Source organism: Oreochromis niloticus, linkage group LG12, assembly GCF_001858045.2.
Source record: "Oreochromis niloticus isolate F11D_XX linkage group LG12, O_niloticus_UMD_NMBU, whole genome shotgun sequence".
Lineage (NCBI taxonomy): Eukaryota > Metazoa > Chordata > Actinopteri > Cichliformes > Cichlidae > Oreochromis > Oreochromis niloticus.
In genome coordinates this window covers 9599376-9620327 of record NC_031977.2, presented here as the reverse complement: position 1 = coordinate 9620327, position 20952 = coordinate 9599376, and the positions used below count along the sequence as shown (strand labels likewise).

The window sequence follows — 20952 nt, the reverse complement described above, 5'->3', positions numbered from 1 at the left end:
TTTTTTTTACTCCAGTCAGATCTAAATATTTCTTCCACCACTGTTCACTGTTCAAGTTAAACAGCTCAGCTCAACACATAAGGATTTCTAGAAAATATCAATTTGTGATTTTGTGATTTCAAAGTGTAGATGAGCAGCATCTCTGCAGTCAGTGTCTTTTTGTTCCCTTTTGTCCTTTTCCTCTAAAGAAATCACCAGGCTCAGTGGTTGAGATGGGGGAGCAAAACCACAACATTTTAACAGAAACTGCTGAGGTTCTTGGATGAACTGGAATACTTGAAACTTCAAAGCCTTGATCTGAGCAGGCTGCAGTCATCCATGTGTCCTGTTCTAATAAACTTAAATTTCAGGAACCCTTCTTTAGATCTGTTCAGTTTTATTCATATAGCACCACTTAACAATCAACAAATCTTGTCTCAAAGCACGTTATATTGTAAGGTAAAGAATGTACAGTGTTAATCTAGGACAAATGTTCACTCAGATTCATTCATGAAGTGAATGCAAGTCGATAACCAAAGGTGGGTTTTTGCCATAACTGACTGTATCATGAGTGGACAGACATGGATGTAAACCACAACTTAACTGTTTGGCTGAGTCAAAACAACCATAGCAGTGATTCTAGCTTAAAGATACTCTGGATATTGTTAAATGTGCAAATACAGTTAGGTCCATAAATATTTAGACAGAGACAACTTTTCACTAATTTTGGTTCAGTAAATTTCCACAATGAATTTAAAATAAACAACTAAGGTGGAGTTTAGTGCAGATTCTTAGCTTTAATTCAGTGGGTTGAACAAAAAGATTGCATAAAAATGTGAGCAACTAAAGCATTTTTAACACAAGCCTTCATTTCAGGTAGCCAGAAAGTAATTGGACAAATTAAATAAGTGAAAATAAAATCTTAATTTCTAATACTTGGTTGAAAACCCTTTGCCGCAATGACAGGCTGAAGTCTTGAACTCATGGACATCACCAGATGCTGGTTTCCTCCTTTACTGCAGCGACTTTTAGTTGCTGTTTGTTTGTGGGCCTATAGTCTTCAACATATGAAATTCACACTCAGTTGCGTTAAGATCAGGTTGACCATTCAATAATGACAGAATGAAGGAATTAACCAAATTTTCCCCTGGAATTACCTTTGGTCCCTTTAAAAAGAGATATGTTTCAGTAAACAAGGAAAAAAACAACAACGACAAAAACAAACCTAAACTTGTGTCAGTGACCAAATATATATATGGACCTAACTGTTAGATGTCCTGTTTCAAGAAAACACTTTGGAGCCACTTGAATGCATATATATGTGTGTATATATATATATACTGTATATGCATTTACACAGGATAAACTGATTGAGATTGTGAGTTATTTTGTGACAGAGATTGTGAGTTATTTTGTTCATGTTATTGGCTGTTTCAATTTTATGATGAGATGGATGCTGTCATTATATTTTAGTATAGTTTTTGAGTTGGATCCTTCCAGGAAAGGTTGTTTGATGTGAACTGTCATAAACTATAACCAGCAAATTATTACTTTCTAATTTAGGTGTAACGTATACCTGCAAGTGTGAGTAATGTATGGTGGGAATCGCACACAGTTCCCCCCTTCTTTTTTTTTGGTTCTGTTTTCTTTTGTTTTTTTGTGTGTTTTTGTTTGTTTGTTTTTTCCCTTTTGTGGTGTTATATGTATGAAGGTAGTATGTGTAGCTTGTAGTTTATGTAAGTTTAGCTACTTGTTTTGTTATGCTTAGTGGCTGTGTACAGTGCTATGTACAAATTAAATAAAGCGACGGTTGGAAAAATAAAATTGTACATGGACTACACTGGTCAATGACTAAATTGTCCAGATCTGGGTCCTACTGTGATAAATGTCAGCAGGCTTCAGCCACCCCTCTACATATGTTCTGGGTATGTTCAGTGCGTCATCAGTTTTGGCAAGTAGTCTTCTCTACTCTTTCTAAAGTTTTAGGAGAGCCATTTGATCCATGTCACTTTGTTGGACTATTTGGTACCGTCCCACAGGGTAGGCATCTGAACACAAATAAAGTTGAAAACGATAGCCTTTTATACTCTGTTAGCCAGGAGACTTGTGCTGTTGCATTGGAAAGACTCCTCACCCCTTTCATGTTCACACTGGATCATAGAAGTTATGCAGTATTTTAAACTGGAAAAGATAAACTGTTCCTACCTGGCAACCATCTCTGACATCAATTGACAAATGGAAAGATGGATAGCTGCCTCTGTACAATTTTTGGAAATGTCTATAAATGTCCATTTTTCATCACACTGCCTAATTTGACCCCCCACCCCCACCCTGGGGTTTCAGTTCATAAGCAGTATGCTGTTCTTCTTTTATGTTTAAATTATTGTTGTGATTATATAATGATTTCTTTCAATGAAAAGACCTTGATTAAAAAACGTTACAAATATTTTCGTTATATTTGTAACTTCCAAAAATATTACATGTTCCTTTATAGCTCTTGTAATTCATATATACTGAGAAATACTGAACTTTACTTTTCTCAGGATATGCTAGGCTGCCCATCATTTGTTTTAGGTGGGTGATGCTTAAATGTAAAGGTTTTCCAGATATATTTATTTCCACTGAAAGGAATGAGAGTGCTGGAGAAGTTGTTACAATTACTGTTGGTTTCATTCGAATTTGGACTAGAATTCACTAGAATTTGGACTGTGTCCCCTGCTTTAGGGAAAAACTCGAAGCATACAGGCGTTGGTATTGGGTGATTGCCATGTTGCTGATAGGCCACGAGGTGTGACGCTGTCGTGTTGATTGGCCGAATAATGGCGGTTGACATAGTTGAAGGATGCAGTGATTGGCCATGTGAACATCCGGTTCTGAAAAAGCCGGTAGAGGAAGGCGGGGCATGAGTTTGGGAGCCGCGGCTAGGATTTTCTTCAAGATGGCGGCGCGACGAGAATTATGTTAATTTAGAAAGGTAGATAGTTGCCCAAGAGGAGATACCCGTGTCATATTTATCAGTGAGTACGCCTGTATCCCAAATATCTGGCTGTTTTATAGGTTGCTGACCTTTGCGGGTTTGCTCGGTGAGCTGTAGCTCAGCTCATTAGCGTGATGCTAACCTTAGCAGGGGCCCACTGTGAAGCTTCGGGCTGAACAGATGCGCTAAAGAGTGGTTGTTCCCCATTTTATTCAAATGTATAGTTTGCATACAACGTATTCAAATTCAAAGCCAAAAGACGTCTATTTGTGGAAGCTATTTGTACGTTAAATATCGTATTGTAATAGTAATAAAGTTGTGTTTTCTGACATTATTCTCACTGGTCCCTTTTTTCTAGCTTCCACAAGATCGCAGTGGAGGATGATCAGTGCCTAGATCCCATATTAAGCTGAATGCATTGTGATTTCCAATAATTGAGACAGTGATTCTGAAAGCTGTCTACATTAATGAAAAGAACAATGTAGTCAGCTTAGCATATTCACCTCTGGTACGTGGCCTATACAGGGATGTGCTTCTGCATGCATTCTGTGTTTAGATAAGAAAATAGCATCTTACTAAGTAAAGAATTTAAAATTAAAATTTCAGTCTATTTAAGTTAGCTATATATTTATAAGGAAATGGAGATAGACGATGTTCTACCCCCTCTCCCCTTGGAGCCACCTGATGATTTTGGCCTAGATGAGGGCAGAGCACCTCCACCACCTCCCCTGCAAACGTCCAGTGACGCAGAGGTAATGGACGTTAGCTCTGGTGGTGATGGATACACATACACCCCAGGGGACGGGGAAACCAAGACACAGCAGCCCCTCAGCAGGGGCTCACTGACTTTCTGTAGTCATCTCTCAGATGAGGCCAGTCCCGCCCCACCGTGCCCCAGAACAGCCCGCCATGCTCCCCCGGTCACCAAGTTTCTGCCAGATCTCAAGCTGCTTAGAGATGTTAAGATCAGTGTGAGCTTCACTGAAAGCAGTAATAGCAAAGAGAGAAAGGTTTTATATACAGGTGAGAGGCAGGAGGCAGGGAGCGAGGATGGCTTAGAAAGTCTCAATGGTGAGCTGCATGACATGGCTAGTGAGCAGGAGGTAGCTGAAGTGACTGGTGGAGCAGCAAATGCTGCAGGCAGAAAGTCAGAGGACGCAGAGGTAGATCTAGAAAATAAGGTGGAGTTTGCTGTCCTGGATGAGTTGGATGACCTCTACGAGAACTTCCTGGAGCCTGACGATGGAGAGCATGGAGGCTTTAAGTCTGACGTCATAGTTCAGCAGGAACAGGCATATGACGAAGTCACAGCTTACTCTTATGAGGTATGACTGGACTTTTATTTACAGTATCTCCTTTTAATGACAACTTCGCACTGAGTTTGTCCTTCTTTCCAAATACATAATAATGCAGGACTAATGCAGACCACAAACACTACAGTCACTGCAAGTAAAGTACACTTCTTAATGTCATATTTCATCACTCCTCTGCATCAATCTTTTATTTATAAAACCAGGACCAAATGTTAAGTAAATGTTTGATAACCAATGTTTTTTGTTTTGTTTTAAATCACTGAAAATGTGAAGTATGAAGCTGGAAGAGGTCAGTGTTTTAATTTTTACCTTCAATTGCGGAGTTTGCATTTGACCCAAAAGAAATCTTCATATGATTTTCTAGTAGCCCGTCTAACTAGTAATGTTAGACGGATGAATTCTGGTAAGATCATTAGAGAGTCCATTTTGAGAGGCTTTAAGCTCACTGTGGTTGGGGTCGGACCAGCTGGTATCTGTTGAGGGAATATTGGCCAGTAAAATCACAACTGTGGCGCTTTGGTCAATTTTTAAAATGCTTGCCCTTTTCCTGTTTTCAAGGGGTTTTTTTTCTGTTTGTTTGTTTTTTTTAAAAACCACCTGGCTAGTTAACAGAGGGGCATATCCTCTCTTTGTAAACTCAGAATTGCTTTTATGCCCCATTTTCCAGCTGTGATGGGGTTTTTTTCTATATTTCTACAGAATTACACACACACACACACACACACACACACACACACACACACACACACACACAAAGTCTGAGAAAAGACTATAAAGAATTCAGTACTCTCTAGAACTGCCCAACAATCATCATCTGCTGGCCTTAACCCTTCACTCTTCTAGGAGGAATTTGACAATGATGTTGACGCTCTGTTGGAGGAGGGAATGCCAGTCCCAAAGAAGATGCGCCCGGCAGAGGATAAATATGGTGGGGACAGTGATCATCAGTCGGATGGTGAAGGAGGAGTTCAACCCATGATGACCAAAATTAAGACTGTCCTGAAGAGTGAGTTGGGGAGGGGTCTATAGTCTGAAATATACTGCAAATACTCTGTTGTGCATGTGCCACATATTTTGGCTATTAGTTACTTTTGTTTGTTTTTGTTTTTTTGTTTCATTTCATATTTTTGTGTGTGAGTTGGAAATAACCTGCTGTCCTTTGAGACACTGGTTGGTAAATGTGCTCTCTATAAATACACTAGACAACTAAGAAGTCCTCTGAAAGGTTAACACAGTCTAACAGCACATGGTCATTGCTGTTTTTGATGAATCCAGAGTGTTGTTATTGCATTACACAGAATGACCTACTAAACCAGTCTGGTTTGAAATCCTAAAAGACAAAGCAGAAATATTCCAAATTCCTAAAAGTTCCTTCGGAAATCATTTTTTCAACTTCAGAACACTGTCACACTTTTTCTTTTAGGAAACTTTAAATGCATTGGTCGCATTCTGATGGTAAAGTAATGAATAGACTTCACTTCACTCTCCCAGCTAAGAAACATTTAGGCCTGTTCCTGATAGTTTTGGTTTTGAGAATTGATGTAATGAATAGCAAATAGTCTCTCAGTCTTGACCCTATACCCGTGAGCTGAACATAATTCACTCTCAAAATTAAAAAGCGATGTCTTTTTCATGGGGGGCAAACTCCCATAGATTTTTAGCACGGTGCTTATTTACAACAGGGTGACCTGAAGTGTAATGATTACTGCTAAGAGTAGAGCGGCAAAATATTTCCAGAAAAATAAAAAAGCAGCTTCTAATTTGTCTTGAATGTCTAGAAATGTCAATGTTTAGTATTAGTAATGAGGTATACCACAAAGTGTAATATGCAGTACTTATATTTACATTTACATTTTCTTGTGTACTAGGTCGGGGGCGTCCTCCCACCGAGCCTCTCCCTGATGGATGGATAATGACATTCCATAATTCAGGCATTCCAGTCTACCTGCACAGAGAGACCAGAGTGGTCACTTGGTCCAGACCGTACTTCCTTGGCACTGGAAGCATTAGGGTAAGAATGGCATAAGTTTTACATCTGTTTCTGTTTATGAAATTAGTGGAATAAAATTTAGCTTTGCGTAGATTAAACGTCTGCCTCTGTCAACTCTCTAAACAGATTAGTGACGGATTTTGCTTATGCTGTCAGTTTGGACTAAAGTAGTCTGCTGCCAGAAGCCTAAACTCTGTACTGTTTCTCGCCTGTTTATTCCTGTTTAATCTGAGTTAATTCACATAGTGCAAAAGTAACAACCATTTGATGTGCTGTTATTTTTGTTTTTCAAGTTAGTGTGAAATTACTGATATAAAGGGGTTGGCCCTTTTTATGAAATGAAAACTGGAAACCCTGCCAATACTGACAGTGTTTGAGAAAACAAAGGCTTAAATATTTTTGCCTAAATAAGACCGTAACGACACTCTGTTTTCCCCCAAAAACGTATTGGCACTGGATGAGCTGCATCTTGAACATTTTACAGCTGGGTAAACATCACTTTGAGAGATTTTACTTTATTTGTTTAAAGCCTATGGACGCTTTCCAGTTAATTTTAAAATTAAGTCTAGGGCTGTGCGATATGACCAAAATCTCATATCCTGACATAAGGCATTTATCGTCAACGATATATAATAACAAAAATTTTACATTTTCTGTAAATTCTGTGAATCTCGGGCAACTCGACTTGCCTGAAGTGTTTTCAACTGGGCGTTGTATACCTGGAGTCGAGTGAATTTTCTTTGAGTATTTATTACATGGCGTGCTGCGGGGAAAAGCCTGTTCTAAGCTTCTTCTTTTTTTTTTTTAGCACCCGACGGCTCTTTTTAGCTCTCATGCGTAAACACTCTGCATTCTATTTTACTTGATTCAGTTTATTTTGAAAATTCTCAACAGGATCTTCAGCTTTATTGTGAAAGGTTTATGTGGAAAATAAACATGCGGACGGCGGAGCCACGCGATGATTTTACCGTCGTTGTTGCTAACGACAACGCATAAAAACAGTCGCTTGTCCTTCTGTAGTGTGGCTTTATTAAATATAAGAGAAAGAGAGAACTTCAGGAAATTATACAGTGACCATCAAAACGATGAAAAAATATTGCCATAAACAGTTTATTTTTGCGACACCACGAAACAAACAATAGTGTAATATGAAACGATAGACATTTTCATATTGTCATCTGATATATATTGTGATATCGAACAGCCCTAGTTAAGTCGGTGTCAAACTTACAGCACTGTTAACGTATTGTTCAAACAGAAACATGACCCACCTGTAAGCAGCATCCCCTGCCTACACTACAAGAAAATGAAGGAACAGGAGGAAAGGGAGCTGAATGGGGAAGTGGTGCCTGATGCAGAGGAGTCTGTTGTCAAGCCTGCTGAGGAGGCCAATGGTGGAGAGCAAGCAGGCACATCAGATGCTACGGCTGAGGACCAGGATGCCATGCCACCCTCCAGTCTCCTTGGTGAAGGTCAGGATGGAGAAGGTACCACTGACAACAGCATCCAAAATAGAGAGTCTCTACCCTGTGACTCCGCACAAGGAGCCTTAGGGCAGGTCAAGGCCAAAGTGGAGGTGTGCAAGGATGAGTCCATAGGTAAACAGCTTCCCACACTAGCAGTGACTTTTGAAAGGTTATTTTCTCTTTGCTTGCTTGTTTTTTGCTGAAGTAAAAATAATCATCTGATTTCTTGAAACTTCCTTGCAGAACTTGAAGAATTTCGCTTGTACCTGGAGAAATGCTTTGACTTTGAACAAGTCACTGTCAAGAAGTTTCGCACCTGGGCTGAGCGAAGACAGTTCAACAGAGACATGAAGAGGAAACAGGCAGAGTCAGAAAGACCTATCCTGCCTGCCAACCAGAAGCTCATCACACTGTCAGTCCAGGATGCTCCAACTAAGAAAGGTGACAGTACCTTTGATTCATACTGTGTGCATTTCATACAGTTCGGGACTAGATATTAAACATATCCTGGTGAAGTTGTCGTTTGTTGAGCCAATGAATTGTTTGTTTCCACAGAATTTGTTATAAATCCTAATGGAAAGTCTGAAGTTTGCATCTTACATGAATATATGCAGCGTATCCTCAAGGTTCGACCTGTTTACAACTTTTTTGATTGTGGTAAGTTTTTCTTCTTTAAGTGTCCAAAGGTAATACAATAATTTACAAGGGTGTACTATGAAGCAAGATTAGTAGGTTAGCGAGCTATGTCAGTAGCTTTCTTTTTACCGTTCGCTGTAACCTGGTGTTGAATCTGGAGCAAAAACTCTGGGTAACCAGTGTGAAAGCCTGATATATTATCTCTGATTTGGTTTTATATTCAATCAAGGCAGCTAATGCAAAGACAAATTCATAGTACACCCCGCTATTACTTCTTCCACTCATCTTCTATCAGAATTTGTTGTGCATAAACTAGTAAAAGTGTTTTTGTTTTGTTTTTTTTTTTGTTTTTTTTACATTTTTGATGTTGACCTTAATTTCCCATTGTTTCCACAGAGAACCCAAGTGAACCCTTTGGAGCGTCAGTCATTATAGATGGTGTCACATATGGCACAGGGACTGCAAGCAGTAAAAAAACTTGCCAAGAATAAAGCTGGTAATTCTTCTTTACAATATTAGACATTTGATCATATTGATATATTGATGATATTGGTCACAGCTAAATATAAAAAATACTGGTGTTGTATTAGAGGTTGTCCTTTGGAATTGGTATACATTTTTAAATAATCAACATAAGGACATTAAAAAAAACAACATCATGTTAAGCCCCTTTTCCATTACACGGATCAAGTAGCCACAACTTGACTCCAATTGACTAGTTTTCCATTACAAATGAGTACCACCTAGTGTCAGAGTACCTGCTCAGATTTCTTGGAATCTCTGCCAAGTTGGTACTAAAAAAGTACATGGTACCAGGTAATATGACCTAATGGAAAACGTGGCGAGTCGATTCGAGTAGGTACTTGATAGAAAAGGTGCTTTAGACTTGATTGTCACTCAATAGCTTACATGTATCTGCTTTGTGAGAGATAAGTCTGTTGAAAAGTCAAGGGGTTACAAGAACAGTCTTTCTTTGTTGCACCATCCCACAATGGAGTGTGATAACAACTGTCAGTATGCTGTATTACATGTGGTAAATATTTGCACATTCACATGCTGTAAAATCTCACTGGGTCTTTGCAGCTCGAGCAACACTGGAAATCCTCATACCTGACTTTGTGAAGCAGACCTCGGAGGAGAAACCCATTGAAGGCGATGAACTGGAGGTACTTTTTAGTTTTTTGACGTTTTTTTCTGTGTATTCTTTTTTTTTTTCTTTTTCTTTTTTTCTTACTCTTGAAGCAACGCTAAATCCTAATTCTGAAGGCAATTCCTTTTCAATTTAAGTGTTTATTAAAGTTATGCATATAATAAAATGTACATTATTTGACAGCTTCCTTAGTTTTAAGACTGATATAAGTACAGGGGAGCATAGTATTAGTTTAGATGTCTGCCATCACTTCAAGTACTTTTCCTTTACGCAGGTGTGACAAAAGAGAAAAAACAAACACATGTATAGATGTAGTTTGTAACTATATAGATCCAGACAATCGAAAAACCAACACACTCAGTAGCAGATGGTGACATAAATAGCATTAAAAACATTTAAACATCCATTCCTTCAATGGTGAATATCAGCAATATCCGGCCTTGAAGCCAAGATTTTCATATAATACTTCCTTCACATGTAAAACACATCTTTTTAGAGTTAAAGATGACACAGCAGTGGTGACATTCAGTGCATTCTCTCCTGCAGTATTTTAATCATATCAGTATAGAAGACTCAAGAGTTTATGAGCTGACCAACAAAGCAGGACTACTATCGCCATATCAGATTCTTCATGAGTGCCTTAAAAGGTAAAGTTGATTTGAGTATTTATTACTATTGTTAAAGTGGTGTGTGTCCTTTTTTCTGCTGTCTCTCTCTCATGCCTCTTTATATCACCTGTTATGGGATTTATACTCATACGACTACGTCCATATTGTTATTAGAGCAGCTCTGCATGATTAACTTTTCAAAATGATCCTTACGATCTTTTACTGGGCCTTTTTGCAGTCTTTGATTTCACCCTCTATCTGAAACGAGCTGTTAGAGTCCCTCCTCACCATCTTTCTTCTGGTTGGCTGCTTAAATATCCATGTGAAAGCAAATGTTTGTTCCTTACTGCAGAAACCACGGGATGGGGGACACTAGCATTAAATTTGAGGTGATCCCAGGGAAGAACCAGAAGAGTGAATATGTGATGACATGTGGGAAACATACTGTGCGTGGCTGGTGTAAGTAGACCCTAATCCTTGTATTTTTATGTGGCAAGAGCATAGCTGGGTGTTATAAATAAGTTCAAAGCAGCTGTTAGAATTGCTTTTTACGTAAAGTCCATATTATTACGATTATTTTCCTAGTATTTTAATGTTTTTTTTTGCAGACCTGTTTTGCTAATATGTGAGTCTTAGTGACAGGTTATTTATATTTGTCATCTTTGTAACTAGGCAAGAACAAGAGGGTTGGCAAACAGCTAGCATCTCAGAAGATCTTGCAGATGCTACATCCTCACGTCAAGAACTGGGGCTCACTGCTGCGCATGTACGGCAGAGAGAGCAATAAGATGGTCAAGAAGGTAAGGACTGACAGCTGCTGTAAAGTCTTAGGAGAAAGCACTATTGAAGATGAGGAAAATGTTTTGGTCCCTAATATAGTTCATGTGGGATTTTAAGTATCGTTTTCCACAGGATCCCAAAAAATACCAATGTCCTTTTCGTCATTCTCTAGCTTTAACTCAGCATTGTGTATCATAGTTTTTAGTTACAGTGGCTTGCAAAAGTATTCGGCCCCCTTGAACTTTTCCACATTTTGTCACATTACAGCCACAAACATGAATCAATTTTATTGGAATTCCACGTGAAAGACCAATACAAAGTAGTGTACACAGTTATTTATTTTTACAAATAAATAACTGAAAAGTGGGGTGTGCGTAATTATTCAGCCCCCTGAGTCAATACTTCGTAGAACCACCTTTTGCTGCAATTACAGCTGCCAGTCTTTTAGGGTATGTCTCTACCAGCTTTGTACATCTACAGACTGAAATCCTTGCCCATTCTTCTTTGCAAAACAGCTCCAGCTCAGTCAGATTAGATGGACAGCGTTTGTGAACAGCAGTTTTCAGATCTTGCCACAGATTCTCGATTGGATTTAGATCTGGACTTTGACTGGGCCATTCTAACACATGGATGTGTTTTGTTTTAAACCATTCCATTGCTGCCCTGGCTTTATGTTTAGGGTCGTTGTCCTGCTGGAAGGTGAACCTCCGCCCCAGTCTCAAGTCTTTTGCAGACTCCAAGAGGTTTTCTTCCAAGATTGCCCTGTATTTGGCTCCATCCATCTTCCCATCAAGTCTGACCAGCTTCCCTGTCCCTGCTGAAGAGAAGCGCCCCCAGAGCATGATGCTGCCACCACCATATTTGACAGTGGGGATGGTGTGTTCAGAGTGATGTGCAGTGTTAGTTTTCCGCCACACATAGCGTTTTGCATTTTGGTCTCATCTGACCAGAGCACCTTCTTCCACATGTTTGCTGTGTCCCCCACATGGCTTGTGGCAATCTGCAAACGGGACTTCTTATGGTTTTCTGTTAACAATGGCTTTCTTCTTGCCACTCTTCCATAAAGGCCAACTTTGTGCAGTGCACGACTAATAGTTGTCCTATGGACAGATTCCCCCACCTGAGCTGTAGATCTCTGCAGCTCGTCCAGAGTCACCATGGGCCTCTTGGCTGATCCTTGTTCGGCCTGTGAGTTTAGGTGGACGGCCTTGTCTTGGTAGGTTTACAGTCGTGCCATACTCCTTCCATTTCTGGATGATCACATGAACAGTGCTCCGTGGGATGTTCAAGGCTTGGGAAATCTTTTTGTAGCCTAAGCCTGCTTTAAATTTCTCAATAACTTTATCCCTGACCTGTCTGGTGTGTTCTTTGGACTTCATGGTGTTGTTGCTCCCAATATTCTCTTAGACAACCTCTGAGGCCGTCACAGAGCAGCTGTATTTGTACTGACATTAGATTACACACAGGTGCACTCTCTTTAGTCATTAGCACTCATCAGGCAATGTCTATGGGCAACTGACTGCACTCAGACCAAAGGGGGCTGAATAATTACGCACACCCCACTTTTCAGTTATTTATTTGTAAAAAAATGTTTGGAATCATGTATGATTTTCGTTCCACTTCTCAAGTGTACACCACTTTGTATTGGTCTTTCACGTGGAATTCCAATAAAATTGATTGATGTTTGTGGCTGTAATGTGACAAAATGTGGGAAAGTTCAAGGGGGCCGAATACTTTTGCAAGCCATTGTATGTGACCAATACAGAGTGCGCCTGTTAAAGTATACTGATAAACAGTGGATGCTCTATAGCAGGGGTGCCCAATCCTAGTCCTCGAGAGCTACTGTCCTGCAGCTTTTAGATGCATCCCTACTCCAACACAGCTGAATCAAATGGTTTGATGACCTCTTCATTATGCCATCAAGTTTGGCAAAGGCCTGATAACAAGACATTCATTTGATTCAGGTGTGTTGGAACAAGGATGAATCTAAAAGCTGCAGGAAAGTAGCTCTCGAGGACTAGGATTGGGCACCCCTGCTCTATAGAATTGGAGCAAGTAGCAGTCAATTTTTCATCTGTTTCAAACCACAGTTTAGTTCGGGTCTGAAAACAGGATAAAGAACAAGAAGATGCTGCTCTTTATAAATTAATTAATATGGTAACTGGGTGTTTATGACAGTACAAACGATGTGAGTGGGTCAGTGCTGGAACATTTGAAGTGTCCAGCTAAATAAAGCTGGATGCTATGTTTATCCCAGTCATCCACCCAGAGTCACTGCTACTATAATAAATGAGCTTATGTGATGACAAAGCGTTTGTCCATCCAGCCATCCACAAGTCATGAGAAGCGCTGCTCCTAGAGTATTGGTCAACAACGGATGGGCTGCCACGTCATTGATTTTGGGTTTTAAACCAGTGACTGGGATGTAGAATTGAACCAATTTTCTGCACATGTTGGAATGGTACTGCCATGTGTTGATCAGCTGGATAGTGTGTTATCATGAAGTGTCATGTGTCCTGTACTATGTCATTACAAAATTATTTTACTTCTCAGGAGAGCTCCGACAAGAGCGTGATCGAGCTCCAGCAGTATGCCAAAAAGAACAAGCCAAACCTTCATATCTTGAACAAACTGCAAGAAGAGATGATTAAACTGGCTGCACAGAGGGTAAGAATGGTTCTTAATGGGATTTTAGTTCTAAATATTACTGTCTTCCTTTTTTATAAAAAAAACAAATGAGTGTAACTTCTAGTTGTTGGTTGACCAGACTGCATGTACACTACCCAAAATCTTATACTTGAGAATAATTGTTTTTGTTATCTTTCTTGTGCTTACTTATTTTTCTCTACCAGGAGGAAACAAGGAAGAAACCCAAGATGACCATAATGGAATCTGCCCAGCCGGGGAGTGAACCCCTCTGCACTGTCGACGTCTAAATCTCAAATCACTGATGAACCACAGCACTGAAAACCAGTCACTGTCAGACATCTCAGACATCACACACACACACACACACACACACACCCCACCTTCCACCACTTAATTATGCATCACTGAGATCTAAATGGCAATATAGTAAAAGATTGACCGGGCTGATATTACTGCTTGCTTCCTTCACTTGTGTTTTCATTGGTTAAGCTGGTAGAGGTAAGTGTAGGACTGAACAGACTGTAGAGCGAATATCGTCTACCTCTCTAGATGCATCCTTATTACAGCAGTAGGAGAAATCCCTCTCCCCTGCCCCCAGTGTGCAGAGAAGTGACCATTACTTGATAAGATGAACCACATGAAAATAGAATTGCATGCCTCTTAAAGTGGAGAAAGCCACTGCACACACTGGTTTTATTTTTGAAGTCTTGTTTTCACCAGTCATGATCGCATAGTACCAGCAGCTGATAGTTTTCTCTGTGCTAAAAGTATTTGAAAGGGACTACTAATACTTGTATTTATACTGTTCATTTAATTGAGAAGCAGAGTTCCTCTTTTATTTGGTATTTTAATGGTAGGTGTTATGGATGTGGTGAGTGATGAATACAGCTGTGTGCGGTCTTGTTTGTCCCCAGAATTGATAGATGCTGTCTTTGGTTTGCACGTTGGCAACATGCGGTGTGAAGTGCTCACTGTTGTTACACACTCGTGTCCTGTCAGATGTTTTTATTGACTGTTGCTTTTCTTCCTGGAATAATTCCTATTGGAATATTTGGGCTGACTACTTCTTTGTGGAGGGTCTTGCCTTTTTCATTTGTTTCAGTGAAAGACATAAGCTAGAGCCCAACTGATGTCTTCATCGCTGATACCAATACAGATTGTTTTAAACTCCAGTGATGTCAGTCGATATTCTTAATAAAAATGCATACACATTTGTTAAATTCGACTGTATTAAAAAGGGACTCCTTCATTTAATTTTAAGTAATGAATTTCACCGACTACTAACTCAGCTGTGAAGCTGGTTCTCTGTTTGGAAAAAAACTGTGACACCATCTCTGAATGATACCAAGCTACGTCTTCTAAATAAGTATAAAAGGGCACGCACATGTGCCCATACAATATCTGACATTAGGCCTAAGCTGGTGAAGGTCAGGTTCTATAAGAGCTTCCTGCTACATGGTGACACTGCAATTAACCCCAAGCACAGGGACACAGTACTGTAATATGTTGGGGATCGTTTCACTTATGCTTTTAGTTCCTACTTGGATTTTTATTCATATGCTAATGCCATGCACAGTTGCTAACCACAAAGCACATTTCAGTTCCTTTTCATTTATGTTCTTATTTAAAAAAAACAAAGTCATGTTGGTTACATGTTGCCTTAGTTAATCCATTTCATGAAGGGCTCAAGAGTATATATTGTACATTGGACCTAAAACACCCTTCAGCAGGAAGTGGAAAGACCAATCTCTATTTACTTGATAAAGCATTTGTTTAGATAGTTTTCAGTTAAAGACGGCCAAGAAACGTCTCAAGAAAATATGCCTACAACTTGTCCAGATTTGTAGGATTCACCTGAATGGACTGTGTATTTTGTGTACGTTTGCCACAAATATAATTTTTTTTTTTTTTTTTTTCAAGGCAGCCTTGTAAAATTTAGTTGGCACTGATGTGAACAACAGCGATAAAGTCATTCAGTCCAACAAGCTGATGAAACTGTGTATACCAAAGCTTATAGTCTTATGCATTTTATAGAAAACTCAATGTTGCTGTGAACTGAAGAGAATGGATGGATCTCTAACCGAAAAATGCATAGACCCGTCACTTGCTGGAACAAAATGGAAACTGCTGTGCACTATCAAGTATTTGGCCGGTGGTTTTTCTACAAGAGGACACATCGGTTTACACAAGGCTCCTGTGATAGTACAGATCACTTTACGAATGTGCTTTTCCTTTGTGTATGTGTTTTCATGCAAAGCCCATCAGTGTCGGGGGGAGTGGGGGATACTGCTTTCATGTGTTGCTGTTAAGTTGTACCAATGACTTGTTTGAAGTGTTGCTGCCTAGATTATGAAGTATGTATTGCAACCTGAGCTCCATGACTTTGGTGATATTTGTTATGCAAAATAAAAATGTCTTGACTAATAACTACAAGAGCTTTTGTTTATTCAGTGATTGAGGGATCAAGCTAAACAGGGGGAAGTTAACTGAGGTGGTAATTTATTGGTTAAGCTTTTAGCCAGTTCTGGAATACTGTTTGGAATAACAGAAAACACAGTATTAGTTTGAAAATTAAAATTGAGGTCAAAGCTAACAAAAGTTCATGCAAAAAGACACTACAGTTATCGCTCACTGTGAAAACTGGGATTTAACTAGATGGTAACTTGTTACTTTTTGGCTTTACAAATATGTAAATGACAGAATGTTAATTCTTCAGAGTACTGTGTGGATACATTTAGAGTAGGAAGCCCAATTTGCCAATCAAACTGCACAGAGACCCATTTCTCCAGCTATAAAGCTGAGTTTTTGCTGTAGTCCACCCTCTCCAGCAGCAGAATCATCTCAACATGCATGGTTTGAGGGAACAGATCCACGGCTATTGATCGCACTGGACGGAATGGGGCTCCGTGAACTCTGTTTGATGGAGCTCTGCACAGACTGAAGGAAAAAAAAAATTCCACAGTTGGAGTCACAATTTAAATGTTTTATTTTGGCTTATTTTCTATTAAAAAATTCACTTACTCAATGAAGTTGGTCATTGCTGCCTTGGCATTACATGACACATAAACCAGCCTCTTTAAGTGCTCTGCTCTCCTGATTGCAAGTATCACCTTTGAGTCTAAGAAAAAGAAACAAACAAAAAAAAATGCATCTCTTACTACAACCACCTTAACCTGATTAGATCTTTTGGTCATAACGTGCACTCACGTAGGCCTGCTCGTGGTGGATCTACGACAGCAGTCACACTGGGTGAAACGACAGCATTGAGGATGTTGGGGAACACATCCTCAGCTTTTCCACAGTGAAACTCAACATTACTTAGACCTTAAAACACAAAAAAGAAAGTGAGGGATGCAGCACGCATACAATTACTAAAGTTTATCACATCAATACCATAACTTATGCACTTTACTCAAACTAAATGCTACAAAAAATAAAAGCGATGATGTTCACGACGCCTACCATTCAGCTTTGCATTAACTTTGGCGTCCTCCACTGCTTCCTGGCACATCTCAATCCCAATCACCTTTTTCACCCTCTAGAGATAAGAGTGGGAAAAAAGGCAACATGACACCTGGTAAGCGTGCATTTGTCCTGCTTCTTGACTAATGAGAAAATGCGCACAACACTTACACATTGACACAAAAAACATTACCTTAGCCAAAGATATGCCAATGGTTCCTGTCCCGCAGCACACATCCAGTAGTATGCTGTCCTGATCCAGCTTGGCTAATTCCCCCACAGCAGAGTACAGCACCTCTGCAGCTCCTGTATTCACCTAGCACACAGACACAGAATGTTAATGGAGGCTAACCCCCTGATGTTAAAACTGGCAAACACAACTGGGACCATCAATGAAGTTGGTCATTGCTGCCTTGGCAATAACCAACCAAGGACACACCATACCCAAGTGTCCTAGCCACCGATTAATAAGATGAATGTATTAAATTCAGTCACTCTAGGCTTGTAGGATACTTTTGAGTTAACCCCTGTATTTCGAGATGTTTCCACATTTTAGGAATGCCTGCAAAAAAGTAAAGCATGGTGGAGTACAGCAATCTACTGCTGTTTGTTAGGCTCTGTGATGAGCCTTAGAAGAGACTAGCTGCTTGTTCACAGCACAGAGAAGTACCGTTTCACCCCATCTGCAGAAGGATAACATGGTGAGATCAGAACTTCAGAAAAGAATTACCATGCCTGCCATAACATGTGTTCACTGATCCTCAGAAAGAAATCCTGAAATATTCTAGTTGCAAACCAGACTTAATAACTTCCACAACATGCAGCTTCTGCTCTTCCTCACCTGGAAGAATGAATGAGGAGAAATCCTGAATTTTAAACCCAGCATTTCTTCTTGAATGCAGCTCTCTCCAGCCACCAGCTCACAGGGCAGATCCTCTGGATTTGGAGATTTCCTTTACAGGCAAAAAGAAAATAAAAGGAGTTACGTAAATAGAGTATTATTGAGATGACATTCAGTCATTAAATTCATACAGATTATGACTTATTGAGCATATAGTTTAGTTTTACCTTTGGCCCTCTCTAACAAAGTACAGCGAGGTCACACCGCTGTCTTTCCCCTCTCCTTCTGTGAAGTACTCCTTCATGGAGTTCTTTAAAGCACCAAGTTCCTCTTCTTCAAGTTTCTAAGAGTCATTAAACAAATAAAGCAAATCAAAAGGGGGAACTTTAAAAGCATGGGGCACGAGTTCAGTTTCAACATTTCATTACCTGTGGGTTGAAGAACACCATGGCCATGGCATGTTTGGTCCTCGTAGTACGTACAGTCAGCTGCTTCCAGTGTCCTTCATATGTCTCTGGGCTGTACACAGAGTATGGAGTTGTCCTGTTTGCAAACAATCACAGCAAGACTGAGCAATTAGTTGCTTTTAGAAACAAAATCATTCGGACAACTTGCTTTCAGTTTTTTTTTTGCTAGCATGTGACTAATTTGTATGATATTTCTCAAATAACATCACACGTACATTATGAATTTGATCATCTTCTTGTTTTGTTTAGGTTCAACTACTTTTTCCAAGCAGCTTTAGTTCCCCAAACTAAATTGTTCCTAGATTCTCATGAGCACACATAATAATACCTGATGAACTTTTGAAACTCGCTGACCACCTTCTTAGCCTCCGGCGGCACGTGGCACGTGTCAGCCGGCCCCACCACAGCACAGGAGCCTCCTTTGTATTTCCCCAGGCGGAAACCGATGGTTTTATCCTCGCCATCTGCACCCACCGATATGAGGAACTCACACTTGTTTCTGTACTCTGTCTGCCATGATCAGAAACAGGGTCAGAAGGATGAGTATTAAATTATATACAATATTTAGAGACATGAAAACAGCTGAGAGCTTGTGAAACAGAATAAACTTATCTATGCCATTTTTCATCTCTAATTAGTCACTTTTTATCTTGTGTGTTTTTTTGTTTGTTTTTTTTAAACTGTTGCATCACCACCTGCCTTTATGGACAAATAAAGGTGACTAGTTGAAGTATACCTGTATAGGAGACGGTCGGAGGGCTTCCAGAGGACAACACATGTTGTTGTATTTCCCTTTCTGTGCAAACAGCCACGGCACCATGGCTTTGTTGGTGCTGCCGATCTCTCTGAAACATCAAGGTTTAAGTTGTAATGACATGTAAGGAAGTCCCATAAAAAAAAAGCACAATATTACCTATAAAATCACACAAAATCTGTATTATATTACACTTACTTGGCCAGCTTCTGCAGAACCGCCACCACCTCCTGCTCCTTCCTCTTCAGCTGCTCGTCATAAGGCACGTTCCACAGAGGTGTCACAACGTTGGCTATCTGGACACTGAGCGGCTCCTCTTCCTCGTCCCCCTCATCTGTTCGTTTGCATGGGGGCGGGCCTCCCGCGCTCTCCCCCTCATTCTCCTTCCTCTTCCTCAAGATGGGGTCTGCCTTGGGTTTGGCCAGCTTGACACTTAGCACCTGGCCCTTCCACTGCATGCCGTGCACCATCTTCATGGCCTTGTCGCGCTCCTCTTCGTTCTTGAAGGTGACAAAAGCAAACGTCTGCCTGCCAAACAGCTTTATTTTGTGTGGGTTGAGGCCGTGCTTGGCCAAGAACTTCTTCAGGTCATTGAAGCCTACGAACCTGGGCAGATTCCTGATCTCCACTTTGTATATCTCCGATGTGAACAGGTCCTCTTTTATGTAGCGGTACACGCCGGGGTCAGAAGCTGCCTGGCTTTCTCCTTCAGCCTGAACATCAGGCTTGGCAGCATCAGTTTTGGCGAGGTCATCAGGCTTCTCCTCCAGGGAGAGGGATGGCGGAGTGATGCCCACTGGGCTGCTAGTGATATCTGCCATCACTTTGCTGATTCCTAAAACACCAAACAATAGGTAGGCCTATCAGGACCTTGCATTCACGGTGTTAAAACGTGAAAAAAAAGTACCATAAAGATTACCAAAGACTAGATGTTGCTGGTAACTTTTAACACAGTGGTACTATTTCAAACGCGCACGCTCTACTCTCAAGACTGGTTTAGGGTATTGTGTAACTTTCAAATAACTGCTACAATTAACGTGTCACGGTGAATATGTAAAACAATGCGTTTATCCTACATAGCAGTACATGCATTCACTGCTTTTCAGTAATTAAGTTTTGGTTATACGGCAAACTGAAAGACTTGATGCTAGCTCGAGCAGGAAGTTACATTCTTCGCAGCTTCAAAGGAACCACGTTGGCATTTTAACGGAACACTTTGCGTGCGTGCTGTTTTTCACTAGCGGTAACATTTCACGAGAGCTCCTTACCTTCCCGTGCCTGTATTTACTTTCTGCTCCACTTCTACCTAGCAGGCGCCGCCATGTTGATTCAAGCACGTGCAGCTTGAACTATGAACTTTGTTAAAGTGACAGGCATCCCACCGGCTTTCAGTTTGTGTACTTTGGTCACTTGGACAGAATTTCTGTTAATTAATTTCATTTCATTTCTGTTTTGTGTTTTATAATTACGGCACAGTCTGGGCAATGGAGTATCAGAACTTTTGCTGTCATTTTACACGTTTATTTCATACAATTTAAACTCAAAGAATCGCGTTAACAGATTTCTTCTTTACTACAGCATTTACTTAGAATTTATAAAAACGGAGAAATGGTTTTGAAATGACTTTTTTCCTTTTATTGCGATATCTCGGGGACTAAATGTGTAGTTAAACTTCTTCACATTTACATTAAGCCCAGTTAAGATCAAAGTGGGCTGTATGTATGGTATAGTCTTTACACAGTTTAAACACATGTATGGAATATTGCCATAGTCCCACTTTTTTCCAGTATGCTATATAGCATACTGGAAAAAGTGTGTTGATTCAGAACAATTATGTGCCAATTAAGAATCGTGTGTGATTTTTTTTCAGATTGTCTTAA

General features: G+C 40.1%; 2 protein-coding genes across 3 annotated transcripts; one reads left to right on the top strand and one right to left on the bottom strand.

Annotated features, from left to right (window-relative positions):
* The first annotated feature begins 2835 nt into the window (after window positions 1-2835).
* dgcr8 (DGCR8 microprocessor complex subunit) lies at window positions 2836-15715 on the top strand. Its single transcript, XM_003445558.5, is given in 15 exon segments — window positions 2836-2996; window positions 3315-4281; window positions 5113-5275; window positions 6138-6280; window positions 7518-7857; window positions 7969-8166; window positions 8281-8382; window positions 8758-8831; window positions 8833-8857; window positions 9445-9527; window positions 10058-10158; window positions 10472-10578; window positions 10792-10919; window positions 13453-13566; window positions 13752-15715. Coding segments are annotated over 14 exon segments (2349 nt in total). The 5' UTR covers window positions 2836-2996; window positions 3315-3594; the 3' UTR covers window positions 13836-15715.
* A 311-nt stretch (window positions 15716-16026) lies between these two features.
* trmt2a (tRNA methyltransferase 2 homolog A) lies at window positions 16027-20497 on the bottom strand. 2 transcript variants are annotated; one of them, XM_003445657.5, is made up of 12 exons: window positions 20341-20497; window positions 19271-19907; window positions 19055-19163; window positions 18647-18828; window positions 18280-18394; window positions 18079-18194; window positions 17852-17963; window positions 17204-17326; window positions 17011-17086; window positions 16756-16872; window positions 16570-16666; window positions 16027-16485 (listed from the first exon to the last, which is right to left on the bottom strand). In XM_003445657.5, the coding sequence occupies exons 2-12, from the start codon at window positions 19891-19893 to the stop codon at window positions 16338-16340; spliced, it is 1818 nt and encodes a 605-aa protein (XP_003445705.1). In that variant the 5' UTR covers window positions 19894-19907; window positions 20341-20497; the 3' UTR covers window positions 16027-16337. The 2 variants fall into 2 exon arrangements, with proteins under 2 accessions (XP_003445705.1, XP_005473105.1); XM_005473048.4 differs by lacking the exon at window positions 20341-20497 and adding an exon at window positions 19992-20311.
* Window positions 20498-20952: the final 455 nt, after the last annotated feature.